The 22,410-nt window shown below is 40.4% G+C and overlaps 2 protein-coding genes across 3 annotated transcripts in view; both read right to left on the reverse strand.

Moving 5' to 3' along the window:
• On the reverse strand, nt 774–8,674 carry PTS (6-pyruvoyltetrahydropterin synthase). The gene is made up of 6 exons (XM_018059782.1): nt 8,509–8,674; nt 5,711–5,790; nt 4,444–4,466; nt 4,010–4,066; nt 1,307–1,377; nt 774–1,117 (listed from the first exon to the last, which is right to left on the reverse strand). The coding sequence occupies exons 1-6, from the start codon at nt 8,589–8,591 to the stop codon at nt 994–996; spliced, it is 438 nt and encodes a 145-aa protein (XP_017915271.1). The 5' UTR covers nt 8,592–8,674; the 3' UTR covers nt 774–993.
• BCO2 (beta-carotene oxygenase 2) overlaps nt 15,381–22,410 on the reverse strand; it is a 67,531-nt gene continuing 60,501 nt past the window's right edge. The window contains exons 9-12 of one of the 2 annotated variants that reach the window (XM_005689454.3): nt 20,011–20,148; nt 18,959–19,141; nt 17,601–17,711; nt 15,381–15,996 (exon numbers count right to left, since the gene is read on the reverse strand). In XM_005689454.3, the coding sequence (XP_005689511.2) occupies nt 15,883–15,996; nt 17,601–17,711; nt 18,959–19,141; nt 20,011–20,148 (546 nt within the window). In that variant the 3' untranslated portion in view covers nt 15,381–15,882. The other variant, XM_018059783.1, reaches the window with a different exon arrangement.

The raw sequence follows: 22,410 nt of genomic DNA on the forward strand, positions 1-22,410 counted from the left end.
ATTGAATGGTTTGCCTTGGAAATGAACAGAGATCATTTTGTCATTTTTGAGACTGCACCCAAGTACTGTATTTCAGGCTCTTTTGTTGACTATGAGAGCTACTTCATTTCTTCTAAGGGATTCTTGTCCACAGTAGTAGATATAATGGTCATCTGAATTAAATTAGCCCACTACAGTCCATTTTAGTTCACTGGATTCCTAAAATGTGATGTTCACTCTTGCCATCTCCTGTTTGACCACTTCTAATTTACCTTGATTCATGGACCTAACATTCCAGGTTTCTATGCAATACTGTTCTTTACAGCATTGGACTTTACTTTCACCACCAGACACATCCACAGCTGGGTGTTGTTTCTGCTTTGGCTCAGCCTCTTCATTCCTTCTGGAGCTATTTCTCCACTCTTCTCCAGTAGCATACTGGGCACCCACCAAACTGGGGATTTCATCTTTCTGTGTCATATCTTTTTGCCTTTTCATACTGTTCATAGGGTTCTCAGGCAAGAATGCTGAAGTGGTTTGCTATTCCCTTTTCCAGTGGAACACGTTTAGCATATCCTAGAAGAAGTAATCAAGGGAGCTCAATCTACTAGAAATATTATGTAGTCTCTGTTTACAGATTTTGTGGTCACTGGTATTTTTTATAAGATTCACCTACTGTCAGTCTTATAAACATTTTTGCCATTTATATTATACCAAGAAAAAAATGAATACTAAAAATGAGATAATGAAAAAAAAAGATTTCTTTTGCTTCCAAATGATTCTACACCAGAACATTTTGCTGAAGTGATTTTAATCTACAGATGAAAGACTCTTTAAATGATACTCAGAATACATTACAAACTTGGTTTTAAATTAGATTTGAGTCTAGAACAGGACTCACTCACAATGATCCCAGAACACAATGTGGAAGTGCAACAATTAGGTGATGACTTCTTAATTGTTCAAGGGGATAAAGATCTTCTTCAAATATGGATGGAAATTAATCTCTAAGAGTTATTCTCCTTTATAGACTACAATATTATTGTCGGTTTCATATACTTTTACTTTATAAAGAACTCCCACAGGAAGAAATTTCTGGAGGTTTTCCCAGATATATACAGCTACATTTTCTGTTGTGCTGGAGAAGAAAAGGAAAGAAGATCAAAAGACAAATAAGCGAAACTTCATGTTTAATATTTACAGAGAATAAAAATTCTAGTTTTAAAAGATATCATTACACTAAAAAAAAAGTCACACAATAATCAAGTAAAATGTTAAAATAAATTCTTCTTTCCTACTGTTTATATAAAGTAAAACAGTCACTCACCTTACAATGTCTGCAAAATACGGCACATCTAGATCCAGATTCTTATGATCAAGGGGCTTCATAATCGCCTCCTATAGACAAAACAAAGGAAAAATATCACAGATTCCATTTATGAATCATACTTCAAAGTGTCCTACCTTTGCCTCTAAATCTTCTTACCTTATCATCTCATCACTAACTCAGTACTTGCAAGAACTTCGTGTCTTACAAAACAATCTCAGAAAGTTTAAAATAAACTTCCTAAAATAAAAAAAGGCCTAGCTCTCCATAATGGCTGGATATCCTCATTACTGAATGCACAGAGGTAAAAAAACAAAAAATAGAGAATTCACTGGTTCTTTCTCATAACAAGCCTCTGTGATTCAGAATTTAGTTTAACACTTCTTGAATTCTGTCCAAAATGTTACCACAAATACTTTTCTCTAACAGTCTCACCTTCAGCACAATGCCACAATATAGTTAGGACACATCTTCAATAAGTACTATATTTTATAAAGCAGATTAAGACTGAAATTATGTAAGGTGTTCTGAGTTTCTGCCATAAGGAATAATTTAACAATGATCCTGGGCTCTTAGAAAGAAAACTAAAAACATGTAAAGACTGGCTTTTTAATAATATATATTATACACAGCATTTTTCTTTGTCAATGGCAAGAATTGTAATTGCCTTATTCTTTGTAAACTTTCCCTGGTGGCTTGGATGGTAAAAGTGTCTGCTTGCAATGTGGGAGAACCTGGGTTCGATCCCTGGGTCAGGAAGATCTCCTGGAGAAGCAAATGGCAACCCACTCCAGTACTCTTGCCTGGAAAATTCCATGGATGGAGGAGCCTGGTAGGCTACAGTCCATGGGGTCGCAAAGAGTTGGACACAACTGAGTGACTTCTTTCACTTCACTTTTTGTACTGCTTTTAGCTACTGTAAAAAACCTAAGCAATCTTAAAAAATTAATAAACTAGTGAATATAACAAAAAAATAGACTCACAGATGAAGAAAACTAGTGGTTACCAGTGGGGAGAGAGAAGGGAGGAAGAGTATAAAAGGGTAGAGGATTAAGAGGTATGAACTATTACATATAAAATAAGCTGTAAGGACATACTGTACAACATGAGGAATACAGCCAATATTTTATAACAACTATCAATGGAGTATAACCTTTAAAAACTGTCAACCACTATACTGTACACCCATAACATATAATATTATACATCAACTGTACTTCAATTAAAAAAAAAGAATTTGTGGAACAATCTAAATTTCCATATGGTATGGTTCTAAGAAAGGTACCTTAATAATAACAATAACAATCGTCTTCTGAGAAAAATCAGAATCATATAAAAAGAGTAAGTCCTAAACCAAACAAACTTTAAAATAAATGATATCCGCATGGATATCAAGAAAATAAATCCTTGTTTAATCTTTGTTTCAACTGAAAACTCCTGTTCAGATCCCAACTTTTCCATTGAGACCTCTTCTACAGGCCTCTTTCTAATTTGTCTCTGTATGTCATAAGCCACTTTTACTAACGCAAAAGTTAAGTATGTGGTATGCAGCGTCCTTCAGGTACAGAAAGATGGGAAAAAAGTGCAGAGAATTTCTCCTCTGGTATTTCGCTGTATGTCTGCCTAGGGTGTTTCTTATAAACCTTCATGTATATATATTTATGTCACTAGTGTTTGCAAGAACTTTGTCTTTATAGCTTTCCTAAAGTACTCTGAGCACAGCACTGTTTGCTCACCCACTCATTCTCCCATTCATTTATTCAACCAACACTCATTTAACAACTTAGTGTTCTTTACCTGCTATAAAGTCATGTGAGCACACTGTGGCTAAGAGTTATGCCTCATTCATCACTGGATTCCTAGTGCTCAGCTCAAAGACTGATGCAAAGCAGGCAAACTTGTTAAATATATGGAAGATAAGCAACATGAAAGAAGTAATAATTACTCATAATAACATTTTTAATTAAATGTCCAATTTTAAAATAAAAGTAAGGAGCAAAGTTGAAGCAAAACAAACAGGTGAAATGATGGTATAATAAAAACAAAGCTGAATGGAAGGAAATCTAATTCTCAACTTTGCAAAGGATTAATTACAGGACTGAGGGCAAGTAGGGGAGGTTAACTATTCAGTATCTCTCGACCTCAGTCAAAGGAAGGAAGAAGCTGGCATGGATGACCTCTGTAGTCTCTTACAATCCAAGAATTCTGTAATGATATAAGCAATAAGCCTTTTACTGAAAACCTTCTTTTTTGTTATCCCTATCATCAACTGCCCCAGTGAGTTTATAATAAAGCTAGAGTGAATAAAACAGGACAGTATTAAAATCTGTGATTAAAGATGTAAGGAAAATTCACCGATTTCAAGAATAGAAAGCTTCAAGGATAAGGCTGTGTCCTGAAAGAAGGGAAGAATTTGTTAAACAGAGGAAACCAGGATACATCAACAAAGAAGACAAGAGGAGCACACCACATTCATTCCTATCATTGTAATACAACCATGACTAATTTCCATTCAGTCATCCCAACACCTTTAGAGAACACTGAGAGAAGCTCCTCCAACTATTAATACTATCCCATTCCCACACCCAATTCCACTTGCCAGGTCACAGAACCTCTGATGATACTTGGCTGGGGAAGTGAAAAGGGGGCCATCAAATATTACATTCAGAAGACAGCACAAAATAGCATCCAGCATGCCATTACCTCCATATATTCTTTGAGGTCAGTCAAATTCATGACCATTCCTGTAACAGGATCAACCTAAAGAATAAACAAAGGTGAGTATTACTATAGTATGCTCTTCATATTTTAACCTCTGGTAAATTATTAAAGACTGCAACATGTGCAGAAACTGGTCCCACATTGCCTTCATCCCCGAGACAATCCATCTCGGCATGGCAACACCAAGTACTCGAGGCTCCCTTTCCACTGCACTGCCCTTCTACCTGTCCACATACAGCACATGACAGATGATGCTTTGGGAGAGGAAAGGCCTGAAATGGCAGCAGCTCACCGTACACAAAGACCAACAGTGAAGCAACACGAATCTTAACAGAATTTTTCAACACAGAATCCATCACTTTGGCTGACAGAGGGCCCAGCAATCTGCACAAACCACAGACATGCTCAGCACGTACCTCTCCGTGTACTGTCACCACAACTATGGGGAAGAAAACAAAACCAAAAACCAACATGACTTTCAACAGATTAACATCCAAACACAAGTTAGCAACATAAATTAGGTGTTAGATCTCTGCTCTACAAAGCTGTATTCCCCCACCCCCAGCCCCGGCCACAATGTCTGTTCTTTCGGTTAAGATCTTTTTATCAACTAATGCAATTCGACCATGGCAGAGGAACGTAAGAGTGCTTAGCCAAGGCCAAAAATGGTATAAATTTTGCTTATGATGTACTTGGAAGGAATCTCTACTTCAAGATGATGCTTAATCACTGCCTATAAAAGCAGAAAATGTACAGGAAGAAATCCAGCTACACACTGAGCTGCTCCTACCTTCCTGAGCAAGCAAACTATTACTGGGCCTAAAATTATTGTCCCTCTACTTATAGAAATGTAAACACAGTATATAGCAATGATTTGTAGGTTAACAAGTACTTTTGAAAAAATGTATACCTGTGGCCAATTCATATTGATGTAGGGCAAAAACCATCATAACGTTGAAAAGTAATTCTTCTCCCATTAAAATTAATTAATTTTTAAAAAGTGAAACGTCTGAAAGATCTTGATGATGAGAATGCTTTGCAAATTAATGACTTTTTACATATTTCTTTCAGCTTCATAGAAACACCATCAGGTATAAGTGAGCACACAGAATGAGAGATACAGATCAAGTAAGAGACAGTAACTACACGTGAAAGCCCAATATTCTGACATCTTTTCTGGTCTTTTTACTCCACCATATCATTTGCTGTGATACTCTATGGCTTACACAGCTATTTTTTTTATATCATCTGTATTTCAATAAACAAGTCTCTTGTCCTTGCATAAATTAATTACCTCCTTAGAACACTGCTGGCAAAGTTTTAGACCCAACTTATTTTCCAATACTCTCTTTTTGTCAGTCATTACTTACACAGTGAATACAATCTAATTTTAACATTGACCTCAGCAATACCCAATTAGAAGAAAACACGGTGCCAAAGGAATGTCATGTACTCGAAGGCCAAGGAAAAAATTTTTTAAACCATTCTGTTTTCAACTGTAACTTAAGATACATCCAACTAAGGCAACAGATCTTTTCATTTTGAACTTTCATTTACTTTCGCATTCAAGACTCAAAGCATTCATGCTCTGTCCATAAAGTTTCATACTCATTAAGACCATAGTTGCTCAACAGTCATTCATCATTACCAAAAGGGCTAAAATTTCACCAGTTTTTCTCTCACCTTTGTAATTGTGCCCATGGCCATTTGGGTTGTTGCACTTCCCAAATAATTTCAAGTTTTCTTCATTACTAAGAGATTTGCTGACAAAAAAAAAAAAAAATCAACATGACACAAGTTTTGATACCTTCTCTGTTCCCTACACTCACTGTTTTCTCTAGCCTTTGAAAAACTTCACAACTTATTATTCTTTAGTTCATCAAATAGAGTCATAAATCCATTTGATTTCATTACTTAATTTTATGTCAGGAACCACAATGTGTCCCCTAATTAGACAAACATACCATACAAATTAGCATAAATAAATTCAACATCCTTGTTCCACAGCAAGATTTCAAAAGCTGATCTGTTGCAAGACCCTTCCATTTTTCAGCTCAACATTTACTGAATACAGTAAGTCCCCTACATATAAAGAATACCATTCTGAGAATGTGTTCATAAGTCCAAAGTTTGCTAAGGTACCCAACTAACATAAATCAGCTATATAGTTCTGTACTGTAATAGGTTTAGAAGACTTTTCATACAAATAATAGCTAAAAAACACAAAAAATAAAACATTTGTAATCCAGTACAATACCTTGAAAAGTACAGTAGTATAGTACAACAGCTGGCATATAGGGTCTAGCATCAAGTAAACAGGCAAAAAGAGCTAGTGCCTGGAGGAGGTCAGCCGTGTCTGACTCTTTGTGACCCCATGGACTGCAGCACACCAGGCCTCCCTGTCCCTCACCAACTCTCGGAGTTTACTCAAACTCATGCCCATTGAGTTGGTGATGCCATCCAACCATCTCATCCTCTGTCGTCCCCTTCTCCTCCTGCCTTCAATCTTTCCCAGCATCAGGGTCTTTTCAAATGAGTTAGTTCCTTGCATCAGGTGGCCAAAGTACTGGAGTTTCAGCTTCAGCATCAGTCCTTCCAATGAATATTCAGGACTGATTTCCTTACAGGAGGTGGAAAATGGTAGAGCTGAAGGATCGTCAACAATAGGAGAAAAGAGCAAGCTGCAACTTCACTCATGCCCGACATTGATGGCACAGGTTCTGGTTCCTTGCTGGAACCAGATGTGCGTTCGCACCTTTGAAAAGTACACACCTTGAATGTTTGTATAATGGGGACTTACTGCACCTATTACATACTAGGCATGGGATGAATGAAGCAATGGTACACAGCAACTTAAATAAAAAAGAAGATGGTTATCCTCAAGTAGCTTGAAATCTTATTCCTCCTGGTCTGGGGGCAAATGGATACACATGTATGTATGGCTGAATCCCTTCACTGTTCACCTGAAACTACAACATTGTTAATCAACTATTACCCAACAGAAAATAAGTTTTTCAAAAATCTGAATAAAAAACTCATTCCTCCTAAAAAACAATTACATGACCTAGTACATCTCTTTAAAATCTTGCTTTACTTCTCCTCAACTATTGCCTACTGATAACCCCACCAATCCATTGAGGGGTATTCAAACCCGGGTAAACTTTAAAATTACAATACTCAGGTATTGTTCCAGGCAGAGAACCATTTTCTTAATAGATTTTTGTGCCTAACCTGTCCAGTCAACCGTGCACCTTCAATGAGGCCTTACCACTCTCATACGTTTGAGCTTCCTAATTAATAACCCCTTTCTTTTTGAGATTCTATTACTTTCCTTTCTCCTACTCACCTACTTCTTAGAGTGCTACTGTTCACAAAGTTTTTGCACAAAATTATCTCACTGTACCTGCCACAAAACTGACCAGTTTGTACATTCCAAACAGAAAACTGTGACAGGTCTTAGTCAGTGCTGCATCCCTGTTGCCTAGCACCAAGATCTAATAAATACCGGTCCAGTGGATGAATGGATGGGTGAATCCTGTTAGGTAGAAATTATCTTCATCTTGCTGCTAAGTCACTTCAGTCGTGTCCGACTCTGTGCGACCCCATAGACGGCAGCCCACCAGGCTCCCCCGTCCCTGGGATTCTCCAGGCAAGAACACTGGAGTGGGTTGCCATTTCCTTCTCCAATGCATTAAAGTGAAAAGTGAAAGTGAAGTCGCTCAGTCGTGTCCGACTCTTAGCGACCCCATGGTATACACCAAGAAACACATGCTCAGACAGCCGAGCTTGCTAATGAGTGGCAACACCCTCCACAAAATCAACTCTTGAGTGCAATCAAGCAGTCTGAGTACTCTGCGTTCAAAACCCCAACTGTGCTTCTCACTCTCGGGAAAGTGAACATCCAGGTTCATTTTCTGTTCAGTAACAAGTGAACAAATCTCGCCCTGCAGTAGCGATATTAGCGAGGAAAGATGCCGCTTTTGATACATTAGAGTAGCTAACATGTATCGAGTGTTTCGGCTTCCCAGGTGGTACTAGTGGTAAAGAATCTCCTGCCAATACAGCAGACCCAGGTTCAAGCCCTGCCTGGGTCGGGAAGATCCCCTGGAGACGGGCAACGCAACCCACTCTACTACTCTTGCCTGGAGAATCCCCATGGACACAGGAGCCTGGCGGGCTACAGTCCATGGGATCGCAGAGTCGGACACGACGGAAGCGACTTAGCACGCTCTGCCTGTTTACGATGTGCCTGGCACTGAATAACCTGGGCGAATTTAACTCTTTTGAACATCAGGGACCCCGGGAAGCGGGTCAACTCCAGTCGCCACTGCTGTGACGCCAACAACAAAGCCTGGCGGCCCAAAGAGGCCGCGGCGCACACCCAGCCTTTCATCCGCCGCAGCCCCGCTCCTCCCACACCAGGGCCCTCGCCCCGGGGCTCCACGGCCCTGTCCCCACCACCTGTGGAGGGCGAACCCCACCTGTGGAGGCGGTGGGTCGCGCTGAAGGAGACGAGGCGGGACACTCGCGCCCGCCGGCGAGGGCCCGACCCTGCCCCGTTCATGGCTCTGCAAGCCCACGGCCCGCCGAGCGTCCCCCACCCTGGGCCCGCCGCCAGCCTGGGATGGGCGGAGCCCCCCTCCGCGGCGGCGCAGCGCGGCGGGCGCCCGGCAGACGCTCTCTCTGCCTCTCGCTGAGGCTGGGCTCCCTCTGCCGGCCGGAGGCCGTTAATAGCCGTCCCTTGTGCGTGCCAAGTCCCTTCAGTCTGGTCCGACTCTCTGCGACACTGTGGACCTTAGCTTGCCAGGCTCCTCTGTCCATGGGATTCTCCAGGCAAGGATACTGGAGTGGGTTGCCATGTCCTCCTCCAGGGGATCTTCCCCACTCAGGGATCAAACCGGCCTCTTTTATGTCTCCTGCCTTGACAAGTGGGTTCTTTACCATTTTACCACTAGCGCCACCTGGGAAGCCCTAACCGAGGTCCCGTACCATCCTCATCTCTTGGAACAGCACGCACTCAGAGAGGTGGGAGTGCCTCAGAGCGATAGAATAAGGTGGTTGGGGGCTTAGTGTCCTTCTTTGTTGCTTCTGCTCAATGAGGTCCTTCCCAATCTCTTCTAGAAAGCCCTGGGTTACAGTAGAAACAGCCAGTTGCTGCTTATTCTGAGATGAGTCCCAGGGCCAGCCTAAATATAGTTTAAAGGGAGCAAAATTTGAAAGTGGGGTATCACGCGGCTTTCAGAAATACTAGCTTTGGACTATTTGTAACTATTGTCTCATAAAGGAGACCGCTCAAGCTGTCTTTATCATCCACATGCATGCATGGAGACACTTATCACTCTAGGTTGCCAAAATGCAAGCACATTCACTTGAGAAACACACACACATTAGCAATTCTCTGTCCATTGTAGACATCTCCAGAGTGAAAAGATCTTGCTTTCTTGCGTTTAAAAGATCTTGTTTCCTTGCATCTGCTCAAACTACTTACAGGTCCCAGTATGCACCAGGTCATGTCTTTCCTCAATTCATTCTTTCGTTAAATAGTTACCAATGGTACCCCACTCCAGTACTCTTGCCTGGAAAATCCCATGGACGGAGGAGCCTGGTGGGCTGCCGTCCATGGACGGTAGGCTGCAGTCCATGGGGTCGCTGAGAGTTGGACACGACTGAGTGACTTCACTTTCACTTTTCACTTTCATGCATTGGAGAAGGAAATGGCAACCCACTCCAGCGTTCTTGCCTGGAGAATCTCAGGGACAGCGGAGCCTGGTAGGCTGCCGTCTATGGGGTCGCACAGAGTTGGACACAACTGAAGCGACTTAGCAGCAGCAGCAGCATTAAATAGTTATATACTGTGACTGACACTGTCCCAGGCACTGGAAAGGATGGATAAAATCATGGACGTGGCAGAAATTAAAGCCCCAGTGATGGTTTCTCTCAAATGCCTCCTGACTCCAGCTATATATGCTCTTTGTTCTGTATTAAAGTATTAATATGCAGCAAATATTTCTCACATGTTTTCAAATATTTTTCTCCTTTCCCCCATTGGGTTGGAAATAAAATAACTTTAAATAATTATAAACCAGAGATTTTTGAGATAGAGATTCACATTCTAGTTCAGTCCTCTCACTTTACAAATAAGAAAACACAGACCCGGATAAGTGAATTATTTATCCAAGATCACTTACAATATAAATGTTTCCCAGGCGTTGACTGTATGGGAGATAAACACTCTAACCTCTAGCACTTCACTTGTTCTGAATACAGTTTAAGGAATCAAAACAAAAGGTAAAATGGTAGAAAGAATTTCTGAGAAGTTGCTTTACTTATTTGCTTTAGTAAAATATGTCACGGTATTTGCAGAGTTCCTGCTCTATTTTATCAAAGCTAATTCTATATGAAGACACTCACCAGATTCACCCTCAAATTCACAAGCCCCTGTGGTGAATTTCTACTGTATTCAAATACAATAATGAATTTGTATTCATCCTGTTACAAATCGAATTGTGTCCTCTTCAAAGTTAAATGTGTTGACGTTTCAACCCTCAGTACCTCAGAATATAGCTTTATTTGAAAATAGTCTGCAGAAGCAAAAAGGCCACTAGGGTGCACCCTAATCCCTTTTCTCTTCACTTGTATACCACATACTTCTTTCCCTGAGTCTTTGGACACTGGCCAGTTACAAGTTGAGCTTATGGAAAGGAAGAGGCCAGCCTAGGCTTTGAGCCTCAGTCATGCCCTGCTGTGCTTAGTCACTGCAGCCTACCAGGCTCCTCTGTCCATGGGATTTTCCAGGCAAGAATACTGGAATGGGTTGCCATGCCCTCCTCCAGAGGATCTTCCCAACCCAGGGTTAAACCCAGGTCTCCCGCACTGCAGACAAATTCTCTACCATCTGAGACACCAGGGAAGCCCAAGAATACCGGAGCAGGTAGCCTATCCCTTCTCCAGGGGATCTTCCTGACCAAGGAATCGAATCAGGGTCTCCTGCCTTGCAGGTGGATGCTTCTCCAGCTAAGCTACCAGGAAAGCCCCAAGACTAAGTCATATACTCATTCAATTTCCAAAACTTTGTGCACAGGTTTACCAGCCATACACACTTAGATTATAAAATGTTGTTGATCCTATTTTGTCTTCTCCTTTGAGAACTGTGTTGATGGCAGGGCCAAGGCAGAATCCAGGCATCTTTGGATCAAAATCTTATTTTTATACTGCTAATCTTCATATGTTTGATATTCACTCTTTGTGTAGTAGGACAGAGTAAAGGTTTATAAACAGAAGGAAGGCATGATCAGATATATCTATGTATCTCCCAGATGTCAACTGTGATCTTCTTCACCCTTCAGATCCAAATAAGATCTGGATAAAACTTCCATGTTTTGTCTGGGGGGATACAACACCTTTTCAAAGACTCCTGTGAATAGCAAGGGGTTTATGTTCTTATGGTTATCTCGGCCTCTAAGCTCCCACACCTGTTGTATTAAGTTCTGTTTGGGCATCTTCTTGCCATTCTGTACCTACTGCTGTTTTCCTGTGTCTCACCAATCCAGACATGAAACTCCAACATGTGGCATTTGTATCTATGCAACTCTCTGCTAAAGTGAATAGGGTTTGTGATGTTTATAATAACCCTCAAGGAAAACTGAGATGAAACTATGTTGGTCCAGGACTGTACAGTGAGCCTAATGAGTTCACACTGCCCCAGACTACATGTTTGCGGGGGAGCGGGGTTTCCTCCAGCAACAGTCAGTATGCACAAGGAGCATGCGCAGTTTAACTGGCCTGGGCTTGGAGTATAACTGAAGGAAAAAAGAACAAGGCATTTGAGCATATGGTTTAAGTGACAGATCTAGACTGATCTGGGCTGTTGGTAAAAACTGCTGGGGTTTAGAAATGCAAAGATTATACGGTCTCTAGTGCCACCTGTTGCCCAACTAAATGAAGAACTATTCCGTTCAGTTCAGTTCAGTCGCTAGGTTGTGTCCCCGACTCTTTGCGACCTCATGAATCACAGCACGCCAGGCCTCCCTGTCCATCACCAACTCCCGGAGTTCACTCAGCCTCACATCCATCGAGTCAGTGATGCCATCCAGCCATCTCATCCTCTGTCGTCCCCTTCTCCTCCTGCCCCCAATCCCTCCCAGCATCAGACTCTTTTCCAATGAGTCAACTTTTCACATGAGGTGGCCAAAGTACTGGAGTTTCAGCTTCAGCATCATTCCTACCAAAGAAATCCCAGGGCTGATCTCCTTCAGAATGGACTGGTTGGATCTCCTTGTAGTCCAAGGGACTCTCAAGAGTCTTCTCCAACACCACAGTTCAAAAGCATCAATTCTTCAGCACTCAGCTTTCTTCGCAGTCCAACTCTCACATCCATACATGACCACTGGAAAAATCATAGCCTTGACTAGATGGACCTTTGTTGGCAAAGTAATGTTTCTGCTTTTAAATATGCTATCTAGATTGGTCATAACTTTCCTTCCAAGGAGAAAGCGTCTTTTAATTTCATGGCTGCAATCACCATCTGCAGTGATTTTGGAGCCCAAACAATAAAGTCTGACACTGTTTCCACTGTTTCCCCATCTATTTCCCATGAAGTGATGGGACCAGATGCCATGATCTTAGTTTTCTGAATGTTGAGCTTTAAGCCAACTTTTTCACTCTCCTCTTTCACTTTCATCAAGAAGCTTTTTAGTTCCTCTTCACTTTCTGCCATAAGGGTGGTGTCATCTGCATATCTGAGGTTATTGATATTTCTCCCGGCAATCTTGATTCCAGCTTGTGCTTCTTCCAGCCCAGCATTTCTCATGATGTACTCTGCATAGAAGTTAAATAAGCAGGGTGACAACAGCCTTGACATATTCCTTTTCCTATTTAGAACCTGTTTGTTATTCCATGTCCAGTTCTAACTGTTGCTTCCTGACCTGCATACAGGTTTCTCAAGAGGCAGGTCAGGTGGTCTGGTATTCCTATCTCTTTCAGAATTTTCCACAATTTATTGTGATCCACACAGTCAAAGGCTTTGGCATAGTCAATAGAGCAGAAATAGATGTTTTTCTGGAACTCTCTTGCTTTTTCCATGATCCAGCGGATGTTGGCAATTTGATCTCTGGTTCCTCTGCCTTTTCTAAAACCAGCTTGAACATCTGGAAGTAAGAACTATTAAGTTGGTACAAAAGTAACTGAGGTTTTGCACTGGCTGAACTTTGCCTTTTGATATTGGAATACATTCTTGAATAAATGTGGTCTATGTTATGTATCATTTTAATGCACATTTCTTGCTTTATTGTTTTTGCTAATGACTTATTACTTGTTTATTTGGTATTTATTTTAGACTAGGGAAATGATGTTACACAAAAGGTAAATTAAAATGAATTTTTTATTCAAGTTCAAAATGGGCAGTAAAGCAGCAGTGATAACTTGCAACATCAACAACACATTTGGCCCTGGAACTGCTAACGAACATACAGTGCAGTGGCAGTTCAAGAAGTTTTGCAAAGAAGACAAGAGACTCAAAGATGAGGAGCATAGTAGCTGACCATCAGAAGTTGACAATAACAAATTGAGAGCAATCAACAAAGCTGATCCTCTTGAAACTACACGAGAAGTTGCTAAAGACCTCAGTGTCGACCATTCTACAGTCGTTTGGCATTTGAAGCAAACTGGAAAGGTGAAAAAGCTTAGTAAGTGGGTGCCTCATGAGCTGACCAGAAATTGTTTAAAATTTCATTTTGAAGTATAGTCTTCTCTTATTCTGTGCAACAAGAAACCATTTCTCAATCAGATCGTGACTTGCAATGAAAAGTGGATTTTATACAACAACCCACGGTGACCAGCTCAGTGGTTGGACCAAGAAGAAACTCCAAAACACTTCCCAAAGCCAAGTTCAGTCAGTTCAGTTCAGTTGCTCAGTCGTGTTCGACTCTTTGCGACCCCATGAACCGCAGCACACCAGGCCTTCCTGTCCATCACCAACTCCCAGAGTCCACCCAAACCCATGTCCATCTAACCCAAAGCCAAAGTTGCACCAGAAAAAGGTCATGGTCACTGTTTGATGATCTGCTGCCTGTCTGACCCACTACAGCTTTCTGAATCCCAGTGAAACCATTACATCTGAGAGTATGCTCAGCAAATCAATGAGCTGCATTGAAAACTGCAAGGTCTGCAGCCAGTATCGGTCAACGGGAAGGGCCGAATTCTTCTCTATGACAACGCCAGACTGCAGGTCACAAAACTAATGCTTCAAAAGTTGAATGAATTGGGCTTTGAAGTTTTGCCTTATCCACCATATTCATCCAACCTCTTGCCAATCAACTACCACTTCTTCAAGCATTTTGACAACTTTTTCCAAGGAAAACACTTCTACAACCAGCAGGAGGCAGAAAATGATTTCCGAGAATTCATTGAATCCTGAAGCATGGATTTTAACACTTATTTCTCATTGGTAAAAATGTGTTAATTGTAATCGTTCCTATTTTGATTAATAAAGATGTGTTGAGACTAGTTATAATGATTTAAAATTTATGGTCTGAAACTGCAATTACTTTTGTACCAACCTAAGACCAACTTTTCATGAATCTCTGAAGAACCAGACACCTGAAGATTAGGGAAAATGCCTGATTTTAACAACATCTCTGAAAACAACAGCCTCCCAAGCCTGAGCTGGGGGCAGGATAGGAGGTGGTAGTGGGTGGTTCAACTGCAGGGGCATCTGCTGTGGACAGCAGAAAAGTAGGCATTTTAGAAGGAGCATGCAAGCATGACATCCTCTGTGACTACTTAGAAGCAACAGGTAAACTGTGATGGAAAAAAAGGGGGAGATTTTTCAGACCTATATTCACATTTTACTAGCTATATTTATTTTTATTTCTTCTTCCAAGTATGAGAACCTCTGTTACCCATCTATCTGGTGGTGACAATTTTTAGTTTTTGATCCAGGTCTAGTTTTTCTTTAATGTATCTTTATTACCCATAAGATATTTCCAGTAAATATAAATTTAAAAACTCTCTTCAAAAGTTGTATCAGTGCTTAAGGTTTTCAAAGAAGATCCCTTGTTGGAGTCCTTTAATGGACCGGGACCTGGTGGTCCGGAGGCAATGATAAGAAAGTGAAAGAGAGAAAAAGGCTGATACTCCCTGGTTTACGCAGAAAACCAATAAAGTCCTTGACACAGGACTTGCATCTCTCACAAAGGCACCAGGCACCCTCTCGAGGAGGGGTGAAGGCATAGGGTGCCTTCTTGAGAGAGTCTCAGAAGCCTGGGCAGGAGAGTGAGCAAGACAGGTCTCTGTGCTCCAAGGAATCAGCCGGAGAGAGAGAGATAGAAAGAAAGAAAGACACAGGGACCCAATCTCTGATGGAGCAAAGGTGCTTTAATGATTTTTCTTTGAGTATATATAGTCTGTAGTACAAGAAATTTCTTTGGTCAATGATAAAGATCAGAAAACCAAACGTACAGTAACTGTTACCAAGGGACAATGATGGTCACAAGGTCAGGAGACAGTCCATATCTCAAGAAAGGGGATTGGGACTGAGTGGTTTTGTCGTAAAGAGAATGTTTACTGAAGATTTAAGTCTGTCTCACACAATGACCCCAGGTCCTGGGAGAAGCGTGCTGTTCCGCTTAAAAAGAGATGAAGGACTTGTGAGAAACAGCACGTAGGAATCCTCCCGTTAAACATTCCCTGACAATCCCTAAGAAAATATAACACCATAATTATCTCATGAATTCAATTTTTAACAGAAATTTTAAAAGCAGATGTCTACTGTTTGGAAGGTAAGGTACACTTTTGCTCTCTCTTATGTAGCGAGCACATTCATTCAAATGTAGTTCACAGAGCTTGTGGCCGTTCCATCAGATGGTCACGAAGGTGCCGTGGAACCCATACGGCATTTGCACAGGCACTTCGGCTCGGCCCAGTTCTTCAAAGTTCTTGGCGTCCAAGACAAGGAGAAAATTTCTTTCATTCTAGAAAAGGAAAGACAATACTGAAAATTCTCTTTGTTTCTGTCAGAAATCTGTTTCCTCTAGTGGGCTGTAAAATTCCTAAGGGAGAGACCATCTTTCTCATCTTTATATCTATTCCCAGCACTGGGCACAGTGGCTTGCTGATTCATTCACTAAGTGTTTGCAGAATGATGAACTGAACGAAAAAAAGGAAATTATAGCTGAAGAAGTTCATACGTAGAGCAAAGAAATTACATTTATATCTATCACCTTCATAGAATCTCTTTGTTTAAGGATCTTCCTACCTGCCCCTTTTCCATCTCCTAAGAGCTATAAAAATTCTTTCTCCCAAAATAAAATGCCTCCATTCTGTGTTATTCTGGAGCTGTTCAAAAGGTAGCATTGCAAGGCAGATTGAGATTTGCCCTGGTCTAATTACAGAAGTGGCAAATATACTGAATGAGGACTAAGTCCTAAGCCCGTGGCAGACATTACTAACTGATTACACTTTTCTCACCAAAACCTTAAAAAGCATCACAATCCTATACCTCAGTTCAGTTCAGTTCAGTTGCTCAGTCGTGTCCGACTCTTTGCGACCCTATGAATCGCAGCACGCCAGGCCTCCCTGTCCATCACAACTCCCGGAATTCACTCAGACTCACGTCCATCGAGTCGGTGATGCCATCCAGCCATCTCATCCTCTGTCGTCCCCTTCTCCTCCTGCCCCCAATCCCTCCCAGCATCACAGTCTTTTCCAATGAGCCAACTCTTCACATGAGGTGGCCAAAGTACTGGAGTTTCAGCTTCAGCATCATTCCTTCCAAAGAAATCCCAGGGCTGATCTCCTTCAGAATGGACTGGTTGGACCTCCTTGCAGTCCAAGGGAATCTCAAGAGTCTTCTCCAACACCACAGTTCAAAAGCATCAGTTCTTCGGTGCACAGCCTTCTTCACAGTCCAACTCTCACATCCATACATGACCACAGGAAAAACCATAGCCTTCACTAGACGGACCTTAGTCGGCAAAGTAATGTCTCTGCTTTTGATCCTATACCTAGGCAGCTACTTATAAATGATCAAAGTTGGAACTCAGAGTGAATCTATCAGCCACAAGGCTTCTCTAGACAAGAAATTAGATATCAAGATTATTGAGACACTAAGTCAGAGGCTATCACATTAGATTTTTGGGTCTCTCAATTAAAACTGGCAGCACAGAGGGTGCTATAAAATATTGGACTAGGATTCAGAAGATTGGGATTTCAATACTGGCTTTACAACTGTAAGATTTGATGCAAGTCTCTTTCAACTTCCTTAAGTTACAAATTCAACATGTGTAAAATGATACCCACAAAGCTGTTTTGATGACTAAATAAGATAATATATATGAAAGTAGTTTGTAAATAGATTCCTATCCAAATGTAAATTATTATGATTCTACAAGTAGAATTTTAAAACTGTAATAAAGTACTAATTATGATAAAAGGGTATCTAAATAATAAAGAGAGAAACAAAAGGGAGAAGGTATCAAACTGGAATAAAAATAAATGATCAACAGCATCACTAAATATAACCCTCAAAAGGCCCAGTGCTACTTTTCTTTCTGTCTAGTGGTGGAAATACATTTACCTGGTTAGGGGTGATCACCACAGAAAGAATGACCCCATCATCTTCTTTATTGGCTCCTGGTACTGGAACAAAAACAGGTTCTGAGGGATAAAAGCCATCTTCTCTCCAAACCTGTAAGTCCCCAAAAAAGTATTTGATAGAAGACTGGTTATGAGCTGGAAGTGTTCGATAGCCTTTGTCAGCCCCAGCATGAATTTGGCTGCCAATACAACAGTCCAACAGTGGAAGAATCAGGCTTACTGAATTGAATATAGGAGAGGGAGCCTTTGCAGTGGCAAATTCCATCTCATCAAACACAAGTTGTATAGTTATAATTTCCCATCAACCGGAAATAGATGTGTCCCATGATTTCTCTCAAAATACCATCAAGCGTAGAATTATTTTTCTGGGCTTGTGGTTCATTTAGATTCCCTAGAGGGAACATACCCCTAATTCCATGGTTCTCAGATTTAACAGAAATAAGTGGCTGCCAATTTGAGCAACATGGATGGACCTAGAGATTGTCATACTGAGTGAAGTAAGTCAGAGAGAGGAGAAATATCATTTTACATTCCTTGTATGTGGAATCTAAAAAGAAATTATACAAATGAACTTATTTATGAAGCAGAAACAGACTCACAGACTTAGAGAACAAACATGATTGCTAGGAAAAGAATATGAGGAAGGGATAGTTAGGGTGTTCGGGATTGACATGTGCACACTGCTATAAATAAAATGGACAACCAACAAGGTCCTAATGTTAGTACAAGAAGCTCTGCTCAGTGTTAGGTGGCAGGCTGGATGGGAGGGGAACTTAAGAGAGAATGGACACATGTATATGTATGGCTGAGTCCCCTTGCTGTCCTCCTGAAACTATCACAACATTGTTAATGGGCTATATTCCAATATAAAATAAAAAGTCTTTTTTTAAAAAAAGTAAGTAGCTGCTTAACTATTTTATTTTATTTTTTATAAGCAATAATTTTTATTTTTAATTTATTCTCTTCCTTTTTATTTTTTTTAATTATGGAAGTATGATAACACATTTACAGGAGACTTGGAAAATACAGAAGAAAATTACATATAATTCCACTATATATTGCAATAATTTTTTTAAGTAGACAAATTAAGATCTTTAGTTGGAGTTTCAATATCAAACTCTCAAAAATTAATAGAATGACTACACAGAAATGTAAAAGGATATAGTAGATATGAAAAGCACCATGAACCAATTCAATATAATTAAGATGTATACAGTTTCACACATGCTTAACTATTTTAAAATCTCAAGATCTACCTTAAAAAAAAAAAACAGGAATTAATTCAAAGGGCAGAACAGGTCTTTAAAGAGTTCAGAAAAGGAAGCGGAATTTCATTACCATCAGCGTCTTGTTCACCACGTCAACCTTGATCAGAGAATCACCCACCAAATGCCGGAAGCCACAGCCATAGAAGAACTGATACTTTTTGCCACTGAATTGGCCATAGTTGATCTGGGGAAATTCAATACCTCCTTCCTCTTCTAGAGCCTCAGGACATAGATTTTCATAAGAGCACCAAATCTAAGAGAGGGCACAAAAGAACTGATTGCTTAATTCTTACTTTCTCCAGGTCAGTGTGAGGGCTAACACCACATAAAAGTTTATGACAGGGCTTGAGAACTGAAGTTCTACATCATTTTTTAAAATATTGATTCTCTTTTCATCATACGTAAGAGCACATAAAAGATTATTGGGTTTTGTGACTAAGTTGTCAAATGGCATAGGAGGTGGACATGGGCTTTTATTTTACTAGAGCTGAGACACTGATAGCTATATAGTGATATGTAAGCACAAACCCTCTAAAATGTGGGGATGGTCAGTGCCAATCTTAAATACTGAGACAGGGCACGACAGTTTGAAAGCTGTATAAACCTCTTTCAAAACACAAAAGGGATAGGAAAACACAAAAGTGAAGTGAAGTTGCTCAGTCGTGTCCGACTCTTAGCGACCCCATGGACTGCAGCCCACCAGGCTCCTCCGTCCATGGGATTCTCCAGGCAAGAACACTGGAGTGGGTTGCCATTTCCTTCTCCAATGCATGAAAGTGAAAAGTGAAAGTGAAGTTGTTCAGTTGTGTCCGACTCTTAGCGCCCCCATGGACTGCAGCCTTCCAGGCTCCTCCGTCCATGGGATTTTCCAGGCAAGAGTACTGGAGTGGGGAAAATACAAAAGGGATAGGTAAACACAGTGCTCACTCCCACCTAGAATTCTGCAACTCTTTTGCAAGCCATGCTCCATGATCCTTCCCTGCTCAGCTGAATGTTATGAAACTTACTAGGCACCAAACATTGTGGAGAACAGCCACACTACAAAGCCACACTACTTTATTAGTGAATAAAGAAACACAGCTGAGGGTCAAAGTCTTAGGCTAATATCCATTCATAGCATACCTTTCCATCAGCCTGTTTCACAGCACTGGCTGAAGAATAGGGCAACGGGCTGAGGTTCTCTCCCTCAGGGGCATTCAAATTGACATGTAAGGGCAAAACAAACCTTCGAGGGAAAAATCTGGCTATTGAATTATAGACCTGTTTAGGAGAGAGAAGTAAACAGATGAGAAAACTGTCATGCATAGAATAACAGCACATCCCAATAATTGAGATCCAGCCAACATTATTGGCATTTCTAAGTAACTGCATAAACAATCATTTTCATTCATTCATTTACTCATCAAATATCAGTTGAGTGCCTTCTCTAGACCAAGCATTGTTTTAGACACTGGGAATACAAAAGTTTCTGGACTTATATTCTAGTGGAGGAAGAATGGTAATAGATAAGAAATAAAATATATGCTACTTAAGTAGTATCAAATAAATAACGATTATACAGCTGAAGTCAGATAATGATAAGCACCATTAAGAAACACCCTGAAGAGTGAGGGACTAGAGAGTAAAATGGGTGCTTCCTTCCTCAGGTTTGGTCTTTCTCTATGGGGCTCTGGAACTTCAGTGATTGAAATTACTCATGTAGGGCTATATGCTTATGTGCTGATCCCCAACACTCTGGGCAACCAGCTTGGGTGCTCTTCCCTGGCAGGCAGCATTTCACACATGTCACAATCAGTTGCTGGAGCAATTAGGCAAGTCCTAGGATAGGGCTCTTGGAAGCATGCCCCTGGTTTCCTCTAAACTTCATCCCGTACATCTTTCCTTTCTGTTGATTTTTCTGGGACCTATGAGCCCTCCTAATGAATCATCAAAACAAAGAATGGTTTTGGGGGCCCCTCAACACAGCTGCTCTGCAGAGATAATGTTTAAGCAGGAGACCCTGATAAAATAAGTGTCTTTTCTGACAGTAAGAATGGTTTAAGCACATCTTCCTCTCTGGAAATACTCTAAGATGGGGAATAAACTGTATCATTTAATCCTATATACCTAGTCCGTATTATCTCCGTATCATGCAGAACTGTTTTCAATACTCCTACTAAGTAAAGCTTTAGTGTTGTTTTTAGGCTTCATAAAGAATTAGCTTTATGCTAATTAGCGTGGCTAGTAATCCACGCTCCCAAAGCAAGAGTTCCAGGTTTGATCCCTGGTCAGGGAACTACAGCCCACATGCCACACTAAGAGTTCACATGCCACAATTAAAGATCATGCATGCTACAATGAAGATCAAAGACCCCACATGCCACAACTAAGACCTAGTGCTGCCAAATAAATAATTTTAAAAAGAATTAGCTTAAAAAATTTACTTTTAAATTTATTTAACTTGTTTGGTCTTTTGCAAAACCAAAGGTGAATAAAAAGAGAGTTCCAATAGTGGTGAGTTAGGCAGCATGGATCAACCATTTCATTGATAACAGATAGAAAAGCTGGACAAAATGTTTAAAACAGCTGTTTGAAGGCACTGGTGAGCTAAAAAGCCAACAAAGAATGATAGAGCATAGATTTGAAAAGAAAAGGAAACTCACAGATAGAAACTACGTATTGGGGGCAAATTTCCACTAAGGACATCAGCTACTTTTAAGAAGAGGCAGTTGAAAGGCTAAGAAAAAAGAAACGTATTTTATTAAACTTTTTCATTTTGAGATTATTGCAGACCCATATGCAGCTGTAAGAAACAATACAGAAAAACAGTTGATTTTAAAATGGGCAAAGGACATTTCACCTAGACATTTCACCAAGATATACAAATGGTGAATAAATATAGGAAAAGATGCTGAACACTATTAGTCATTGGGAAATGCAAATCAAAATGACAATGAGATAATACTTCACACTCATTAGGATGGTTATTATCAAGAAAAAAAAAAAACAGAAACCACAAGTGTTTGTGGTTTGAGAATGTAAAGAAAGTGGAACCTTTGTACATTGCTGGTGGGAATGTAAAATGGTGCATTTGCTGTTAAAAACAATTTGGCAGTTCCTCAAACAGTTAGATATAGAATTATCATATGATCCAGCAATTCCCTTCTAGGTATATGCCAAAAAGAATTGAAAACAAGGACTCACACACATACTTGTACACCAATGTTCATAACAGCATTATTCATAACAGCCAAAAGCTGAAAACAACCCACATGTCCCTGAACAGATGAATTAAAAAAATGAGTATATACATACAAGGAATATTATTAAACCTTTTAAAGGAATGAGATTCTGATACATGCTACAGCATGAGCGACCCATGAAAAGATTATGATAAATTAAGTAAGCCAGACACAAAAGAAGAAATAGTGTATGATTCCATTTATATGAGGTACATAAAATAGACAAATGTATAGAAACAGAAAGTAGGGTAAAGGCTACCACAACCTTGGGAGAGGGAGGCTATAGGGAGCTGTTATTTAA

The sequence above is a fragment of the Capra hircus genome, chromosome 15 (genome assembly GCF_001704415.2).
Source record: "Capra hircus breed San Clemente chromosome 15, ASM170441v1, whole genome shotgun sequence".
Classification (NCBI taxonomy): domain Eukaryota; kingdom Metazoa; phylum Chordata; class Mammalia; order Artiodactyla; family Bovidae; genus Capra; species Capra hircus.

Coding starts and splice junctions, on each gene's coding strand:
- PTS (XM_018059782.1), bottom strand. CDS start 8,591: ATGAACGGGGCAGGGTCGGGCCCTCGCCGGCGGGCGCGAGTGTCCCGC. Junction 4,467..5,710: donor CCATGGGCACAATTACAAAG/GTGAGAGAAAAA, acceptor TCTTCCCCATAG/TTGTGGTGACAGTACACGGA. Junction 1,378..4,009: donor ACCTCAAAGAATATATGGAG/GTAATGGCATGC, acceptor TTTTGTCTATAG/GAGGCGATTATGAAGCCCCT.